At 57.5% G+C, this 19,461-nt stretch overlaps 1 protein-coding gene across 3 annotated transcripts in view; it reads left to right on the forward strand.

Moving 5' to 3' along the window:
* Positions 1-19,461, forward strand: part of Tppp (tubulin polymerization promoting protein) — a 36,516-nt gene that overhangs the window by 5,852 nt on the left and 11,203 nt on the right. For all 3 annotated transcript variants that reach the window (XM_005340736.5, XM_078018658.1, XM_078018656.1), the window contains exon 2: positions 17,185-17,502. In XM_005340736.5, coding sequence (XP_005340793.1) covers positions 17,185-17,502 — 318 coding nt within the window. The remainder of the gene's footprint in view (positions 1-17,184; positions 17,503-19,461) is intronic.

The raw sequence follows: 19,461 nt of genomic DNA on the forward strand, positions 1-19,461 counted from the left end.
CCTCTCCCTCCGCCCCCCCTTTCTCCTCCATCCTCCCCATCCTCCCCTTTTCTTCCATCCTCCATCTCCTCCCCTCCTCCCCTTTCTTCTCTATGCCTCTCCCTCCTCTCCCTTTCTTCTCCATCCCTCCCCCTCCTCCCCCTTCCTCTTCCATCCTCCATCTCCTCCCCTCCTCCCCCTTTCTCCTCCATCCTCCCCTTCCTCCCCCTTTCTCTTCCATCCTCCATCTCTTCCCCTCCTCCCCCTTTCTTCTCTATCCTCCCCCTCCTCCCCCTTTCTCCTCCATCTCCTCCCCTCCTCCCCCTTTCTCTTCCATCCTCCATCTCCTCCCCTCCTCCCCCTTTCTCCTCCATCCTCCATCTCCTCCCCTCCTCCCCTTTCTTCTCTATCCTCCACCTCCTCCCCCTTTCTCCTCCATCCTCCACCTCCTCCCCCTTTCTCTTCCATCCTCCATCTCCTCCCCTCCTCCCCCTTTCTCCTCCATCCTCCATCTCCTCCCCTCCTCCCCCTTTCTCCTCCATCCTCCACCTCCTCTCCCTTTCTCTTCCATCCTCCCCCTCCTCCCCTCCTCCCCGTTTCTTCTCTATCCTCCTCCTCCTCTCCTTCCTCTTCCATCCTCCCCCTCCTCCCCCTTTCTCCTCCATCCTCCCCTCCGCCCCCTTCTCCCCCTCTTCCTCCTCCTCCCCCTTCCTCTCCCATCTTCCCCTCCTCCCTTTCCTCTTCCATTCTCCCCCTCCCTCTTCCATCCTCCCTTCCTCCCCCTTTCTCCTTCATACTCCCCCTCCTCCCTTTTTCTCCTCCATCCTCCCCCTTTCTCTTCCATTCTCCACCTCCTCCCCTCCTCCTCCTTTCTCCTCCATCCTCCACATTCCTCCCCTTCCTCTTCCATTCTCCACCTCCTCCCTCCTCCCCGTTTCTCCTCCATCCTCCTCCTCTTCCATCCTCCTCCTCTTCCGATTATACCCCTCCTCACCTCCTCCCCCTGTCTCCCTCTCCTCCCCCTCCTCCCCTCCTCCCCTCCTCCCCTCCTCCATCCTCCCCCTGTCTCCTCCATCCTCCCCCTTCTCCCCTCCTCCCTTTTCCTCTTCATCCTCCCCTCCTCTCCTGTCTCCTCCATCCCCCTCCTCCCCTCCTCCCCTCCTCCATCCTCCCCCCTATCTCCTCCATCCTCCCTTCCTCCCCTCCTCCATCCTCCTCCTCTTCCCCTTCAATTCCATCCCATTCCTCTTCCCTTTCCTTTTCAATCCTCCCCTTCATCCCTTCCTCTTTCATCCTCCCTCTCCCCCTTCCCGTCCTCCCTCCTCCCTCTTTCTCCTCCCCCCTCCTCTCCCCCCCTCCTTCCCCATTCTCCCCCTTACTCTTCCTCCCTCATCCCTCCCCCTTCCTCCTCCCTGTCTGCACCTTCCAGCCCAGTGACATCCTGTGGCTGGCTCCTAGGGCCAGGGCATCCAGATTTGTAGCGGAAGCCAACACTTCAAGCCTTAGGAGTATTTTCACCTGGGCACTGGGACTGGCTATGAGTAGCAGCTGCAGATCTGGTTGCAAGTTGTCTCCACCCAGGCCCAGTGAGCCCAGAGTGGGCCACTCTGGCTGCCAGCCATGGTGGAGGGTGCCATGCCACAAGGACATCACCCCTGCTGCACCTGGGAATCTGCTTGGGGTCCAGGACCACCTGAGCAGAGCTGGGGAGAGCTGGAGTGGCTTGCACCTGCAGGGGTGCTCCAGGGCTCCCTCCTGACCCACCCACCCTGAAGCCCTTTCCCCCCTCAGGGTCTGCAGCAGACAGCTTTCCTGCATGCACTCATAGTCTAGATTCAGCACAGAAAAAGAGCTGGCCACAGGAGCCCAGCAGGGGCTTGACTGCAGGCACGCATCACAAAATGCTCACTGAAGGTGCTGGGTCATACCAGGTGAGCCCAGTGGGACCACGGGGACGCCGAAATATCACAGGTCTGAGGCGCTCCGCGTTTGGCCCACTACTAGGAAAAGGGCAGGCTGGATAACACCTGCCCGCCTCAGCAATATGCTCCTAAACACACACCCTGGCCATACTCACGGTACCGTCCCACTCCTGGTGTACTTCCAGGCACCTGGTCATACTCACTGTCACCTGTCATCCTCACCACTCCTGCTCTAGATCCATGCACCTGGTCATACTAACTGACACCTGTCCTCCTCACCACTCCTGCTCTAATCCAGGCACCTGGTCATACTCACTGACACCTGTCCTCCTCACCACTCCTGCTCTAGATCCACGCACCTGGCCATACTCACTGACACCTGCCCTCCTCACCACTCCTGCTCTAGATCCATGCACCTGGTCATACTCACTGACACCTGTCCTCCTCACCACTCCTGCTCTAGATCCACGTACCTGGCCATACTCACTGACACCTGTCCTCCTCACCACTCCTGCTCTAGATCAGGCACCTGGTCATAGTCACTGACACCTGTCCTCCTCACACCTCCTGCTCTAGATCCACGTACCTGGCCATACTCACTGACACCTGTCCTCCTCACAACTCCTGCTCTAGATCCACGCACCTGGTCATATTCACTGACACCTGCCCTCCTCACCACTCCTGCTCTAGATCCAGGCACCTGGTCATAGTCACTGACACCTGCCCTTCTCACCACTCCTGCTCTAGATCCACGCACCTGGCCATACTCACTGACACCTGTCCTCCTCACCACTCCTGCTCTAGATCCAGGCATTGGTCATACTCACTGACACCTGTCCTCCTCACCACTCCTGCTCTAGATCCAGGCATTGGTCATACTCACTGACACCTGTCCTCCTCACCACTCCTGCTCTAGATCCACGCACCTGGCCATACTCACTGACACCTGTCCTCCTCACCCCTTCTGCTCTAGATCCACGCACCTGGTCATACTCACTGATACCTGTCCTCCTCACCACTCCTGCTCTAGATCCACGCACCTGGCCATACTCACTGACACCTGTCCTCCTCACCATTCCTGCTCTAGATCCACGCACCTGGTCATACTTACTGACACCTGCCCTCCTCACCACTCCTGCTCTAGATCCAGGCACCTGGTCATAGTCACTGACACCTGCCCTCCTCAACCCACCTGCTCTAGATCCAGGCACCTGGTCATACTCACTGACACCTGCCCTCCTCACACCTCCTGCTCTAGATCCACGTACCTGGCCATACTCACTGACACCTGTCCTCCTCACCACTCCTGCTCAAGATCCAGGCACCGGGTCATACACACTGACACCTGTCCTCCTCACCACTCCTGCTCTAGATCCACGCACCTGGTCATACTCACTGACACCTGTCCTCCTCACCACTCCTGCTCTAGAACCACGCACCTGGTCAACTCACTGACACCTGTCCTCCAAACCACTACTGCTCTAGATCCACGCACCTGGTCATACTCACTGACACCTGCCCTCCTCACCCCTCCTGCTCTAGATCCACGCACCTGGTCATACTCACTGACACCTGCCCTCCTGACCACTCCTGCTCTAGATCCAGGCACCTAGTCATACTCACTTACACCTGTCCTCCTCACCACTCCTGCTCTAGATCCAGGCACCTGGTCATACTCACTGACACCTGTCCTCCTCACCACTCCTGCTCTAGATCCAGGCACCTGGTCATAGTCACTGACACCTGTCCTCCTCACCACTCCTGCTCTAGTTCCAGGCACCTGGTCATACTCACTGACACCTGTCTTCCTCACCCCTCCTGCTCTAGATCTAGGCACCTTGTCATACTCACTGACACCTGTCCTCATCACCCCTGCTGCTCTAGATCCACGCACCTGGTCATACTCACTGACACCAGTCCTCCTCACCACTCCTGCTCTAGATCCACGCACCTGGTCATACTCACTGACACCTGTCCTCCTCACCCCTCCGGCTCTAGATCCACGCACTTGGTCATACTCACTGACACCTACCCTCCTCACCACTCCTGCTCTAGATCCACGCACCTGCTCATACTCACTGACACCTGTCCTCCTCACCCCTCCTGCTCTAGTTCCATGCACCTGGTCATACTCACTGACACCTGTCCTCCTCACCCCTGCTGCTCTAGATCCATGCACCTGGCCATTACTCACTGACACCTGTCCTCACCACTCCTGCTCTAGATCCACGCACCTGGCCATACTCACAGACACCTGTCCTCCTCACCACTCCTGCTCTAGATCCACGCAGCTGGTCATACTCACTGACACCTGTCCTCACAACTCTTGCTCTAGATCCAGGCACCTGGTAATATTCACTGACTCCTGCCCTCCTCACCACTTCTGCTCTAGATCCACACACCTGGTCATACTCACTGACACCTGTCCTCCTCAACCCTGCTGCTCTAGATCCAGGCACCTGGTCATACTCACTGACACCTACCCTCCTCACCACTCCAGCTGTAGATCCACGCACCTGGTCAACTCACTGACACCTGTCATCCTCACCCTTCTGCTCTAGATTTATGCACCTGGTCATACTTACTGACACCTGTCCTCCTCACCACTCCTGCTCTAGATCCAGGCATCTGGTCATACTCACCGACACCTGTCCTCCTCACCACTCCTGCTCTAGATCCACATATCTGGTGATACTCAGTGACACCTGTCCTCCTCACCCCTCCTGCTCTAGAACCACGTACCTGGTCATATTCACTGACACCTGTCCTCCTCACCCCTCCTGCTCTAGATCCACATACCTGGTCATAGTCACTGACATCTGTCCCTCCTCACCCCTCCTGCTCTAGATCCATGCACCTGGTCATACTCACTGACACCTGCCCTCCTCACCACTCCTGCTCTAGATCCAGGCACCTGGTCATACTCACTGACACCTTTCCTCCTCACCACTCCTGCTCTAGATCCACGCACCTGGCCATACTCACTGACACCTGTCCTCCTCACCACTCCGGTTCTAGATCCACGTACCTGGTCATATTCAATGACACCTGTCCTCCTCCCCACTCTGGCTCTAGATCCAGGCACCTGGTCATAGTCACTGACACCTGTCCTCCTCACCACTCCTGCTCTAGATCCAGGCACCTGGTCAACTCACTGACACCTGTCCTTCTCACCACTCCTGCTCTAGATCCACGCACCTGGTCAACTCACTGACACCTGTCCTTCTCACCACTCCTGCTCTAGATCCAGGCACCTGGTCATACTCACTGACACCTGTCCTCCTCACCACTCCTGCTCTAGATCCAGGCACCTGGTCATATTCACTGACACCTGTCCTCCTCACCACTCCTGCTTAGATCCACGCACCAGGCCATACTCACAGACACCTGTCATCCTCACCACTCCTGCTCTAGATCCACCCACCTGGTCATACTCACTGACACCTGTCCTCACCACTCATGCTCTAGATCCAGGCACCTGGTAATATTCACTGACTCCTGCCCTCCTCACCATTCCTGCTCTAGATCCACACACCTGGTCATACTCACTGACACCTGCCCTCCTCACCACTCCGGCTCTAGATCCACGCACCTGGTCATACTCACTGACACCTGCCCTCCTCACCCACTCCTGCTCTAGATCCAGGCACCTGGTCATACTCACTGACACCTTTCCTCCTCACCACTCCTGCTCTAGATCCACGCACCTGGCCATACTCACTGACACCTGTCCTCCTCACCACTCCTGCTCTAGATCCACGCACCTGGTCATACTCACTGACACCTGTCCTCCTCACCACTCCAGTTCTAGATCCACGTACCTGGTCATATTCACTGACACCTGTCCTCCTCACCACTCCTGCTCTAGATCCACGCACCTGGCCATACTCACTGACACCTGTCCTCCTCACCACTCCTGCTCTAGATCCACGCACCTGGCCATACTCACTGACACCTGCTCTCCTCACCACTCCTGCTCTAGATCCAGGAACCTGGTCATACTCACTGACACCTTTCCTCCTCACCACTCCTGCTCTAGATCCACGCACCTGGCCATACTCACTGACACCTGTCCTCCTCACCACTCCTGCTCTAGATCCAGGCACCTGGTCATACTCACTGACACCTTTCCTCCTCACCACTCCTGCTCTAGATCCACGCACCTGGCCATACTCACTGACACCTGTCCTCCTCACCACTCCTGCTCTAGATCCACGCACCTGGTCATACTCACTGACACCTGTCCTCCTCACCACTCCAGTTCTAGATCCACGTACCTGGTCATATTCACTGACACCTGTCCTCCTCACCACTCCTGCTCTAGATCCACGCACCTGGCCATACTCACTGACACCTGTCCTCCTCACCACTCCTCCTCTAGATCCACGCACCTGGTCATACTCACTGACACCTGCCCTCCTCACCACTCCTGCTCTAGATCCATGCACCTGGTCATACTCACTGACACCTTTCCTCCTCACCACTCCTGCTCTAGATCCACGCACCTGGCCATACTCACTGACACCTGTCCTCCTCACCACTCCTGCTCTAGATGCACGCACCTGCTCATACTCACTGACACCTGCTCTCCTCACCACTCCTGCTCTAGATCCAGGCACCTGCTCATATTCACTGACACCTGTCCTCCTCACCACTCCGGCTCTAGATCCAGGCACCTGGTCATAGTCACTGACACCTGTCCTCCTCACCACTCCTGCACTAGATCCACGCACCTGGCCATACTCACTGACACCTGTCCTCCTTACCACTCCTGCTCTAGATCAGGCACCTGGTCATATTCACTGACACCTGTCTTTCTCATCACTCCGGCTCTAGATCCAGGCACCTGGTCATAGTCACTGACACCTGAACTCCTCACCATTCCTGCTCTAGATCCACGCACCTGGTCAACTCACTGACACCTGTCCTTCTCACCACTCCTGCTCTAGAACCACGCACCTGGTCAACTCACTGACACCTGTCCTCCAAACCACTACTGCTCTAGATCCACGCACCTGGTCATACTCACTGACACCTGCCCTCCTCACCCCTCCTGCTCTAGATCCACGCACCTGGTCATACTCACTTACACCTGCCCTCCTGACCACTCCTGCTCTAGATCCAGGCACCTAGTCATACTCACTTACACCTGTCCTCCTCACCATTCCTGCTCTAGATCCAGGCACCTGGTCATACTCACTGACACCTGTCCTCCTCACCACTCCTGCTCTAGATCCAGGCACCTGGTCATACTCACTGACACCTGTCCTCCTCACCACTCCTGCTCTAGTTCCAGGCACCTGGTCATACTCACTGACACCTGTCTTCCTCACCCCTCCTGCTCTAGATCTAGGCACCTTGTCATACTCACTGACACCTGTCCTCATCACCCCTGCTGCTCTAGATCCACGCACCTGGTCATACTCACTGACACCTGTCCTCCTCACCACTCCTGCTCTAGATCCACGCACCTGGTCATACTCACTGACACCTGTCCTCCTCACCCCTCCGGCTCTAGATCCACGCACTTGGTCATACTCACTGACCCCTACCCTCCTCACCACTCCTGCTCTAGATCCACGCACCTGCTCATACTCACTGACACCTGTCCTCCTCACCCCTCCTGCTCTAGTTCCATGCACCTGGTCATACTCACTGACACCTGTCCTCCTCACCCCTGCTGCTCTAGATCCATGCACCTGGCCATACTCACTGACACCTGTCCTCACCACTCCTGCTCTAGATCCACGCACCTGGCCATACTCACAGACACCTGTCCTCCTCACCACTCCTGCTCTAGATCCACGCAGCTGGTCATACTCACTGACACCTGTCCTCACCACTCCTGCTCTAGATCCAGGCACCTGGTAATATTCACTGACTCCTGCCCTCCTCACCACTTCTGCTCTAGATCCACACACCTGGTCATACTCACTGACACCTGTCCTCCTCAACCCTGCTGCTCTAGATCCAGGCACCTGGTCATACTCACTGACACCTACCCTCCTCACCACTCCAGCTGTAGATCCACGCACCTGGTCAACTCACTGACACCTGTCATCCTCACCCCTTCTGCTCTAGATTTATGCACCTGGTCATACTTACTGACACCTGTCCTCCTCACCACTCCTGCTCTAGATCCACATATCTGGTCATACTCAGTGACACCTGTCCTCCTCACACCTCCTGCTCTAGAACCACGTACCTGGTCATATTCACTGACACCTGTCCTCCTCACCCCTCCTGCTCTAGATCCACATACCTGGTCATAGTCACTGACATCTGTCCTCCTCACCACTCCTGCTCTAGATCCAGGCATCTGGTCATACTCACCGACACCTGTCCTCCTCACCACTCCTGCTCTAGATCCACATATCTGGTCATACTCAGTGACACCTGTCCTCCTCACACCTCCTGCTCTAGAACCACGTACCTGGTCATATTCACTGACACCTGTCCTCCTCACCCCTCCTGCTCTAGATCCACATACCTGGTCATAGTCACTGACATCTGTCCTCCTCACCACTCCTGCTCTAGATCCAGGCACCTGGTCATATTCACTGGCATCTGTCCTCCTCACCACTCCGGCTCTAGATCCAGGCACCTGGTCATAGTCACTGACACCTGTCCTCCTCACCCCTGTTGCTCTAGATCCACATACCTGGTCATAGTCACTGACACCTGTCCTCCTCACCACTCCTGCTCTAGATCCATGCACCTGGTCATACTCACTGACACCTGCCCTCCTCACCACTCCTGCTCTAGATCCAGGCACCTGGTCATACTCACTGACACCTGCCCTCCTCACCACTCCTGCTCTAGATCCACGCACCTGGCCATACTCACTGACACCTGTCCTCCTCACCACTCCGGTTCTAGATCCACGTACCTGGTCATATTCAATGACACCTGTCCTCCTCACCACTCTGGCTCTAGATCCAGGCACCTGGTCATAGTCACTGACACCTGTCCTCCTCACCACTCCTGCTCTAGATCCAGGCACCTGGTCAACTCACTGACACCTGTCCTTCTCACCACTCCTGCTCTAGATCCACGCACCTGGTCAACTCACTGACACCTGTCCTTCTCACCACTCCTGCTCTAGATCCAGGCACCTGGTCATACTCACTGACACCTGTCCTCCTCACCACTCCGGCTCTAGATCCAGGCACCTGGTCATAGTCACTGACACCTGTCCTCCTCACCACTCCTGCTTAGATCCACGCACCAGGCCATACTCACAGACACCTGTCATCCTCACCACTCCTGCTCTAGATCCAGGCACCTGGTCATACTCACTGACACCTGTCCTCCTCACCACTCCTGCTCTAGATCCACGCACCTGGTCATACTCACTGACACCTGCTCTCCTCACCACTCCTGCTCTAGATCCAGGCACCTGGTCATATTCACTGACACCTGTACTCCTCACCCCTCCAGCTCTAGATCCAGGCACCTGGTCATAGTCACCGACACCTGTCCTCCTCACCACTCCTGCTTAGATCCACGCACCTGGCCATACTCACAGACACCTGTCATCCTCACCACTCCTGCTCTAGATCCACCCACCTGGTCATACTCACTGACACCTGTCCTCACCACTCCTGCTCTAGATCCAGGCACCTGGTAATATTCACTGACTCCTGCCCTCCTCACCATTCCTGCTCTAGATCCACACACCTGGTCATACTCACTGACACCTGTCCTCCTCACCACTCCGGCTCTAGATCCACGCACCTGGTCATACTCACTGACACCTGCCCTCCTCACCACTCCTGCTCTAGATCCAGGCACCTGGTCATACTCACTGACACCTTTCCTCCTCACCACTCCTGCTCTAGATCCACGCACCTGGCCATACTCACTGACACCTGTCCTCCTCACCACTCCTGCTCTCGATCCACGCACCTGGTCATACTCACTGACACCTGTCCTCCTCACCACTCCAGTTCTAGATCCACGTACCTGGTCATATTCACTGACACCTGTCCTCCTCACCACTCCTGCTCTAGATCCACGCACCTGGCCATACTCACTGACACCTGTCCTCCTCACCACTCCTCCTCTAGATCCACGCACCTGGTCATACTCACTGACACCTGCTCTCATCACCACTCCTGCTCTAGATCCAGGCACCTGGTCATATTCACTGGCATCTGTCCTCCTCACCACTCCGGCTCTAGATCCAGGCACCTGGTCATAGTCACTGACACCTGTCCTCCTCACCCCTCCTGCTCTAGATCCATGCACCTGGCCATACTCACTGACACCTGTCCTCCTCACCACTCCGGTTCTAGATCCACGTACCTGGTCATATTCCATGACACCTGTCCTCCTCACCACTCTGGCTCTAGATCCAGGCACCTGGTCATAGTCACTGACACCTGTCCTCCTCACCACTCCTGCTCTAGATCCAGGCACCTGGTCAACTCACTGACACCTGTCCTTCTCACCACTCCTGCTCTAGATCCACGCACCTGGTCAACTCACTGACACCTGTCCTTCTCACCACTCCTGCTCTAGATCCAGGCACCTGGTCATACTCACTGACACCTGTCCTCCTCACCATTCCTGCTCTAGATCCACGCACCTGGTCATACTCACTGACACCTGCTCTCCTCACCACTCCTGCTCTAGATCCAGGCACCTGGTCATATTCACTGACACCTGTCCTTTTCACCACTCCGGCTCTAGATCCAGGCACCTGGTCATAGTCACTGACACCTGTCCTCCTCACCACTCCTGCTTAGTCCCACGCACCAGGCCATACTCACAGACACCTGTCATCCTCACCACTCCTGCTCTAGATCCAGGCACCTGGTCATACTCACTGACACCTGTCCTCCTCACCACTCCTGCTCTAGATCCACGCACCTGGTCATACTCACTGACACCTGCTCTCCTCACCACTCCTGCTCTAGATCCAGGCACCTGGTCATATTCACTGACACCTGCTCTCCTCACCACTCCTGCTCTAGATCCAGGCACCTGGTCATATTCACTGACACCTGTACTCCTTACCCCTCCAGCTCTAGATCCAGGCACCTGGTCATAGTCACTGACACCTGTCCTCCTCACCACTCCTGCTTAGATCCACGCACCTGGCCATACTCACAGACACCTGTCATCCTCACCACTCCTGCTCTAGATCCACCCACCTGGTCATACTCACTGACACCTGTCCTCACCACTCCTGCTCTAGATCCAGGCACCTGGTAATATTCACTGACTCCTGCCCTCCTCACCATTCCTGCTCTAGATCCACACACCTGGTCATACTCACTGACACCTGTCCTCCTCACCACTCCGGCTCTAGATCCACGCACCTGGTCATACTCACTGACACCTGCCCTCCTCACCACTCCTGCTCTAGATCCAGGCACCTGGTCATACTCACTGACACCTTTCCTCCTCACCACTCCTGCTCTAGATCCACGCACCCGGCCATACTCACTGACACCTGTACTCCTCACCACTCCTGCTCTAGATCCACGCACCTGCTCATACTCACTGACACCTGCCCTCCTCACCACTCCTGCTCTAGATCCAGGCACCTGGTCATACTCACTGACACCTGTCCTCCTCACCACTCCTGCTCTAGATCCACGCACCTGGTCATACTCACTGACACCTGTCCTCCTCACCACTCCGGTTCTAGATCCACGTACCTGGTCATACTCACTGACACCTGTTCTCCTCACCACTCCTGCTCTAGATCCACGCACCTGGCCATACTCACTGACACCTGTCCTCCTCACCACTCCTGCTCTAGATCCACGCACCTGGTCATACTCACTGACACCTGCTCTCCTCACCACTCCTGCTCTAGATCCAGGCACCTGGTCATATTCACTGGCACCTGTCCTCCTCACCACTCCGGCTCTAGATCCAGGCACCTGGTCATAGTCACTGACACCTGTCCTCCTCACCACTCCGGCTCTAGATTCAGGCACCTGGTCATAGTCACTGACACCTGTCCTCCTCACCAATCCTGCTCTAGATCCACGCATCTGGCCATACTCACTGACACCTGTCCTCCTTACCACTTCTGTTCTAGATCCTTGCACCTGGCCATACTCACTGACACCTGTCCTCCTCACCCCTTCTGCTCTAGATCCCGGCACCTGGTCATAGTCACTGACACCTGCCCTCCTCACCACTCCTGCTCTAGATCCAGGAACCTGGTCATACTCACTCACACCTGCCCTTCTCACCACTCCTGCTCTAGATTCAGACACCTGGTTATACTCACTGACACCTGTCCTCCTCACCCCTCCTGCTCTAGGTCCACGCACCTGGTCATACTCACTGACACCTGTCCTCCTCACTACTCCTGCTCTAGATCCACGTACCTGGCCATACTCACTGACACCTGTCCTCCTCACCACTCCGGCTCTAGATCCAGGCACCTGGTCATAGTCACTGACACCTGTCCTCCTCACCCCTCCTGCTCTAGATCCACGCACCTGGCCATACTCACTGACACTTGTCCTCCTCACCCCTCCTGCTCTAGATCCACGTACCTGGTCATACTCACTGACACCTGCACTCCTCACCCCTCCTGCTCTAGATCCACGCACCTGGTCATACTCACTGACACCTGTCCACCTCACCACTTCTGCTCTAGATCCAGGCACCTGGTCATACTCACTGATACCTGTCCTCCTCACCACTCCTGCTCTAGATCCACGTACCTGGTCATACTCACTGACACCTGTCCTCCTCACCCCTCCTGCTCTAGATCCACGTACCTGGCCATACTCACTGACACCTGTCCTCCTCACCACTCCGGCTCTAGATCCAGGCACCTGGTCATAGTCACTGACACCTGTCCTCCTCACCCCTCCTGCTCTAGATCCATGCACCTGGTCATACTCACTGACACCTGTCCTCCTAACCACTCCTGCTCTAGATCCAGGCACCTGGTCATACTCACTGACACCTGCCCTCCTCATCACTCCTGCTCTAGATCCAGGCACCTGGTCAGACTCACTGTCACCTGCACTCCTCACCACTCCTGCTCTAGATCCAGGCACCTGGTCATACTCACTGACACCTGCACTCCTCACCACTCCTGCTCTAGATCCAGGCACCTGTTCATACTCACTGACACCTGCACTCCTCACCACTCCTGCTCTAGATCCACGCACCTGGTCATACTCACTGACACCTGTCCTCCTCTCCACTCCTGCTCTAGATCCAGGCAACTGGTCATACTCACTGACACCTTCCTTCCTCACCCCTCCTGCTCTAGATCCACGCACCTGGTCATACTCACTTTAACCTGTCCTCCTCACCACTCCTGCTCTAGATTTATGCACCTGGTCATACTCACTGACACCTGTCCTCCTCACCCCTTCTGCTCTAGATCCAGGCACCTGGTCATAGTCACTGATACCTGTCCTCCTCACCACTCCTGCTCTAGATCCACGCACCTGGCCATACTCACTGAAACCTGCCCTCCTCACCACTCCTGCTCTATATCCAGGCACCTGGTCATATTCACTGACACCTGTCCTTCTCACCACTCCTGCTCTAGATCCACGCACCTGGCCATACTCACTGACACCTGTCCTCCTCACCACTCCTTCTCTAGATCCAGGCACCTGGTCATAGTCACTGACACCTGTCCTCCTCACCACTCCTGCTCTAGATCCAGGCACCTGGTCATACTCACTGACACCTGTCCTCCTCACCCCTCCTGCTCTAGATCCAGGCACCTGGCCATACTCACTGACACCTGCCCTCCTCACCACTCCTGCTCTAGATCCACGCACCTGGTCATACTCACTGACACCTGTCCTCCTCACCTCTCCTACTCTAGATCCACGCACCTGGTCATACTCACTGACACCTGTCCTCCTCACCACTCCTGCTCTAGATCCAGGTACCTGGTCATACTCACTGACACCTGCCCTCCTCACCCCTTCTGCTCTAGATCCACGCACCTGGTCATACTCACTGATACCTTCCCTCCTCACCCCTTCTTTCTAGATCCCCACAGCTCTCTGACACTTCCATCGCCTCTCTCTTTCACAGGGGTCTGCAATGAGCACACCTGGTTACTCTCCCCCAATTTTGGGTGTTCCCTTGTCACTTTTTTTGGTTTTTGCTTCAGGATGATTTTTTTTACATAGTTTTGCTTCAGTGTTTTCCTTTTGTAAAAGGGGGTCTGGATGATGCACTCTGGGCTTGTTTGTGTTTGACATGGGGTCTTGCGGGTGGAGGTTGTAAGAAAGCCTGCCTGGGTGCAGGAGGGTCCCTGGGCCCTGCGGGAAGAGCAAGCAGCCTGGCAGCTGCCCTGGGTCTCCTCCCACTTTGAGGTTGTAATTCCATCTGTCATCTGGCCTCCTCTGCCCTCCTCTGCAGATGCAAATCTGGTAACATAGTCCGGCCCCACACCCATAGATGCATTACCAGCTCCCATCCCCCTGACTCCCAAGAGAGGCCCGTGTGGAAGTTGGATGTGATCAGCCTCCTTCTGCCCTGGCCTGGGCCATCATCTCGTGTTGCTCACCTGCTCTTCTCTGGTCCTGGTGGCATGGTTTTGGGACTGGTACAGAAAGAGGCATTTGGGAATGAGCTCAGTTGGAGAAGGGCAGGGAACACATGCTGGGGAAAGTTCGTGTATGTTCCTCCTGCCTGGAGTTGCAGACTGGTAGGAGAGGGGTACAGGGTGCACACCTAGGGGTACAGAACATACTTGGAATACAAGACACACACCTAGGTGGGTGCAGGACAAACCCCTGAGGTTCAGGACACACACCTGAGGTGTGGACACACACCTGGGTGCAGGACACACACCTGAGGTGCAAGACACACACCTGAGGTGTGGACACACAGCTGAGGCTCAGGACACACACCTGAGGTGCAGGACACACACGTGGGTACAGGACACACAACTGAAGTGCAGGACACACACCTGAGATTCCGAACACACACATGGGTACAGGACACACACCTTGGTGCAGGACACACCTGAGTTTCATGACACGCACCTGGGTGCAGCACACATACCTGAGGTGCTGGACACACACCTGGGTGCAGGACATACACCTGAGGTTCCGGACACACACCTGGGTACCGGACACACACCTGGGTGCAGGACACACACCTGGGTACAGGACACACACCTGAGTTTCAGGACACTCACCTGGGTACAGGACACACACCTGGGTGCAGGACACACACCTGGGTACCGGACACGCACCTGGGTGCAGGACACACACCTGGGTACAGGACACACACCTGAGTTTCAGGACACGCACCTGGGTGCAGGACACACACCTGAAGTGCTGGACACGCACCTGGGTGCAGGACACGCACCTGGGTACAGGACACGCACCTGGGTGCAGGACACGCACCTGGGTACAGGACACACACCAGAGTTTCAGGACACGCACCTGGGTACAGGACACACACCTGGGTGCAGGACACACACCTGGGTACAGGACACATACCAGAGTTTCAGGACACACACCTGGGTGCAGGACACACACCTGGGTACAGGACACACACCAGAGTTTCAGGACACACACCTGGGTGCAGGACACACACCTGAGTTTCAGGACACGCACCTGGATGCAGGACGCACATCAGGAAAGGCAGGGAGGATGCCACTTGGGTCCAGCAGCATAGGGGGCCAGTGGGCAGGGGTGCAGGGGAAGGCTGCGGCCTCAGGCTCGGGCTGGAGAGGGCACCTCTGCATGCCAGAACGGAGAGACTTGGGGGTCTTCACACAGCCTCACTTAGGGTCTCTATTCTTGTTTAAACAGCAAAACAATGTTTTATCAGGTTTCTATGTGTTCGGGTAATACGACCAGATGCACACCTGGCAGAGCCCCGTCACGGTCACGGGCTTGCCGTCTGCACGCTGTCTGCTCCTGTCCCGGGCCTTCTGAGAACCTCAGGTGGGACAGTCCACCCTGCAGGCACTACTCTGACGTCAGCCACTCTGTCAGGCCCAGGGTCCCAGGGCTGAGGTTCAAGAGGCAGCTTTCCACACCCCAGTGGCTCCTGTCCTCTATCAACCCTGGACTTTGCCGACCCCTGCCCAGGGCCCTGCAGCCTGTGCCGACACCCTGTCCCTCGTGGAAGCCAGGCTCCCTGTGACCACTCCTCCTCCGTGTAGCATGGCCAGATTCCCAAGCCCAGCTGTCTGAAACACCCTGGCTCTCTATCCTGAGTGCAGCGTGGGTGGGAGTCCTCAGTGGGAAGTCTTTTGTAGAGTGGGCAAGGCCAGGTGCCCAGGGCTGCCCACAAGAGCCTGGCCCAGATCCCTGTGTCTCCCTGCTCTTTCCTGTTTGGAACCCATCTTCAGCCTGCCATCTGCTCACCATCTTGTGGGTTCTACTGCAGGAGAGTGGCCAGAGCCTGTCTGGTGGGTCCAGCCCTGGACTGTCCTGGTGCAGTGCTGTCCACAGGGGCCTGCATCTGCTGCGTTTCCTCTTCCATCCAGGTGAAACCCAGCGCCCACCCTCTGACGGGCTTTAACTTACTGCCTGATGCTGTCACCTCACACCTGTCTGTCCCAGTGGGAGAGACCCTGTGAGGAGCCAGTTTGTCCTCCTCATGGGGACAGACTGAAGGCTGGGTGGTTGAGGCTCAGATGACCACCTCAAATGCATGGTCACTGGCCATAGGGCGAACCCTGGAGGAATGTGGGGACCCCTGGGTTTCAGACTTCAGGTCAAGTTCTAGCAAAGCTTCCAAATGACCCTGTCTCCTCATCCACCCCTGCTCCGGCCCCCGGAAGTCCTCCATTTTGGAATGACCTGGTGCCTCCAGGGAGCATCTCCACGCAGCATGGCCATATTGTTCTCAGGAGGAGCAGGCTGGGGGACCCGCCCTGGCCAGTCTGCAGCCCGGCCGCTGAGCCTCACCTGGGTTGCTCCGTGTTGGGGATTGGTGCACCTTGAGCTGGTAGGAGCTGCACCCTGTCCCATCTCGGGGCCAAGAGATATGGCCAAGCCTTGGCCACGCTGGCTCAGGGTGCTCCTGCCTGGAAGGGCCTGTGAACGTCCAGGTTCTGAGGCGAGCTTGGTGCTGACCCCTAGACATGGCGTGCTGGTGTGGAGGATCACAGTCTGTAGGGCTCGGTGTCCCGTTCTCAGTGCCTGTCAGCCTGTGGCACTGCTCCTCAGGGCTGGAACTGACCAGGTGCCACCCAGGGGACCAACAGTCTCCACAGTGGGGGCTCCACCCTCACACCTGCTGGAGTCTCCGTCCTGTGGCTGGGCACCTGTGAGAGGCAAAGTGACCTTCTTCTCTCCTTCCTCCCCAGCAACATGGCTGACAGCAAGGCCAAGCCTGCCAAAGCAGCCAACAGGACACCCCCCAAGTCCCCAGGGGACCCTGCCAGGGACAAGGCGACCAAGAGGCTGTCACTGGAATCAGAGGGCGCCAGCGAGGGGGCGGCCGCTGCCCCAGAGCTCAGTGCGCTGGAGGAGGCCTTCCGGCGGTTCGCGGTCCATGGGGACACCCGGGCCACTGGGAAGGAGATGCACGGCAAGAACTGGTCCAAGCTGTGCAAGGACTGTCATGTGATTGACGGGAAGAACGTGACCGTCACAGATGTGGACATCGTCTTCAGTAAGATCAAGTAAGTGCACCGGGACCGAGAGGGAGCCCAGCTGCGCAGCCTCCAGAGCGCGGCTCCTGACCCACCACCTGGGGCCCCACCCGTCCTACGGTGGGGGCTTGGATGTGGCCTCTGGGGCATCTGGCCCTGGAGCCGGTCACAAACAGCTGCTGCACATTGAGTGCGGACAACTCAGATGGGGCTCAGGCCAGCCAGCCCAGAGCCCCAGGCGGCTGTGCAGACAGCGCATGCGCACCGTGCTGCGTGCTCCGTGTGCTCCGCGTGCGTACGCATGTGTGGGCGTGTGCGTCTGGTACGCACCCTTTCAGGACGCTGGGAAGTGTGCCGAGGCGCCTTGCCCCTTCCCCTTTCCTTGGGCATCTCTGAGGCACCTGGATGACGGCTGGCTGCCACCTCCCCACTGCCACCCCCTAGGGAGAGCGGCATGCCCTGGCCACCCTCCTGCCCTGCACGGGTCCAGCCTGGACCAGCGCGTCTGCTTCAGGTAGTCTGTCCAGCCGAGGGTCCTCCTCCCACCTCCCACTTTGCTGCCCTCCCTCCTGCCGGCCTTGGTGACTGAGGCAGGGTTGTCAGACGCCGGGGTCCTGCTGGGTGGCCCTGTGGGTCTCCGTGGGTGCTGCTTGCTGGGACTGCCCTCCAGCTCTGGGTGGATGCTGAGGGCTTCACACGCCCAGTGCTCAGTGGCTATGCTGCTGTGTCCTGCCTCCGCTCGGAGGAGCAGTGGGCAGGGCAGGGTGCGTGTGGTCCAGCTGCTGGCTCCGGGGCTTCCCCGATTAGGAGGCCCGGCTGGGTGGGTCGTTGGCTCATGCCCCCGTGAGAAAAGATGGAGCTGGTCACATTTGCCACCATTGCTCCGGGCCCAGGGACACGGGGACTCTGCTCCAGCACTAGGCTAGGGTTGGAGGGGAAAGGCCAACTGGGGATCGTATGGCCCAGGCCCAGGCCCCCAGAAAGGGCCTGCAAACCCTTACAGTGGACTGGCCTCTTTCCAGTCTCCCCCAGCTCCAGGGGCTGCACAGGACAATCTGACCCAGAAGGAGAAGCTGGTGAAGCACCAGCCTCCTCGTGGAGACGGAGCCCCCCTGGTGAGCAGGTCTCTCTGATGGGAGTCGAGGCTCCTCCATGGCAGCTCAGGCTTGTTTCCTCCTGGGCTCTGGTGGTCTCGGGCCATGTGAGGAGGCTGTGGCAGCTCCTGGGCCTGCGGTCATTCTGCCCTGCCACCCACCAAGGAGCCTCTGGGTCCAGCCCCACCTTCCCAGACCCCGACTTCTGTCTGGCCACAGGCCCACTCACTGCTCCAGGCCTAGGCCTACCCTCTGACGGCACCAGCCCCAGAGGCACCCAGCCCTGCTTGGGAAAGGCCTCACTGGGACCCCCTGTGCATCCTGGACAGCAGCCCTGTGCTTCTCCCAACTCTTTTTTTGGGTGGAGGGAGGTACCAGAGATTGAATTCAGGGGCACTTGACCACTGAGGCACATCCCAGCCCTATTTTGCATTTTATTTAGAGACCCCCAGGCCCCCCAGCTGCCCACAGCTGCAGCTCCTTTGAGGCCGATTTGGGTGCTCGGTGCTTGCTGCCCCCTGGTTCCCTTGGATCCCAGCAAGGCCAGGGGACAGGCTCCCCACGAGCCTCAGCTGGGGAGACTTCCCTGGGCTCTTGGGCTCCTGTGTTTCCTGGGGCTTGTCAGGGGCTTGGGTCTGTCTGTTCCCTGGAGGCAACATGCGGCCTCCTTGTAGCAACTGGACTCGCCAGTTGGGTTTGAGTGGACGGTCCCAGGCAGGGATAGGCAGGTCCTGGTCACCAGGTCTGCTCTGGCAGGTGGGCTAGCTGTGGGCAAGGGCACTGACCTGGACTGTGCCCAGATGATCTGGGGCTAGGGCCTCCGGCACAGGCACTGCCCTCATCCTGTGCCCAGAGCTCTTGCTTGGCCAAGTGGCTGTGCCGTGATGCCAGCCCA

The sequence above is a fragment of the Ictidomys tridecemlineatus genome, chromosome 1 (assembly GCF_052094955.1).
Source record: "Ictidomys tridecemlineatus isolate mIctTri1 chromosome 1, mIctTri1.hap1, whole genome shotgun sequence".
NCBI lineage: Eukaryota > Metazoa > Chordata > Mammalia > Rodentia > Sciuridae > Ictidomys > Ictidomys tridecemlineatus.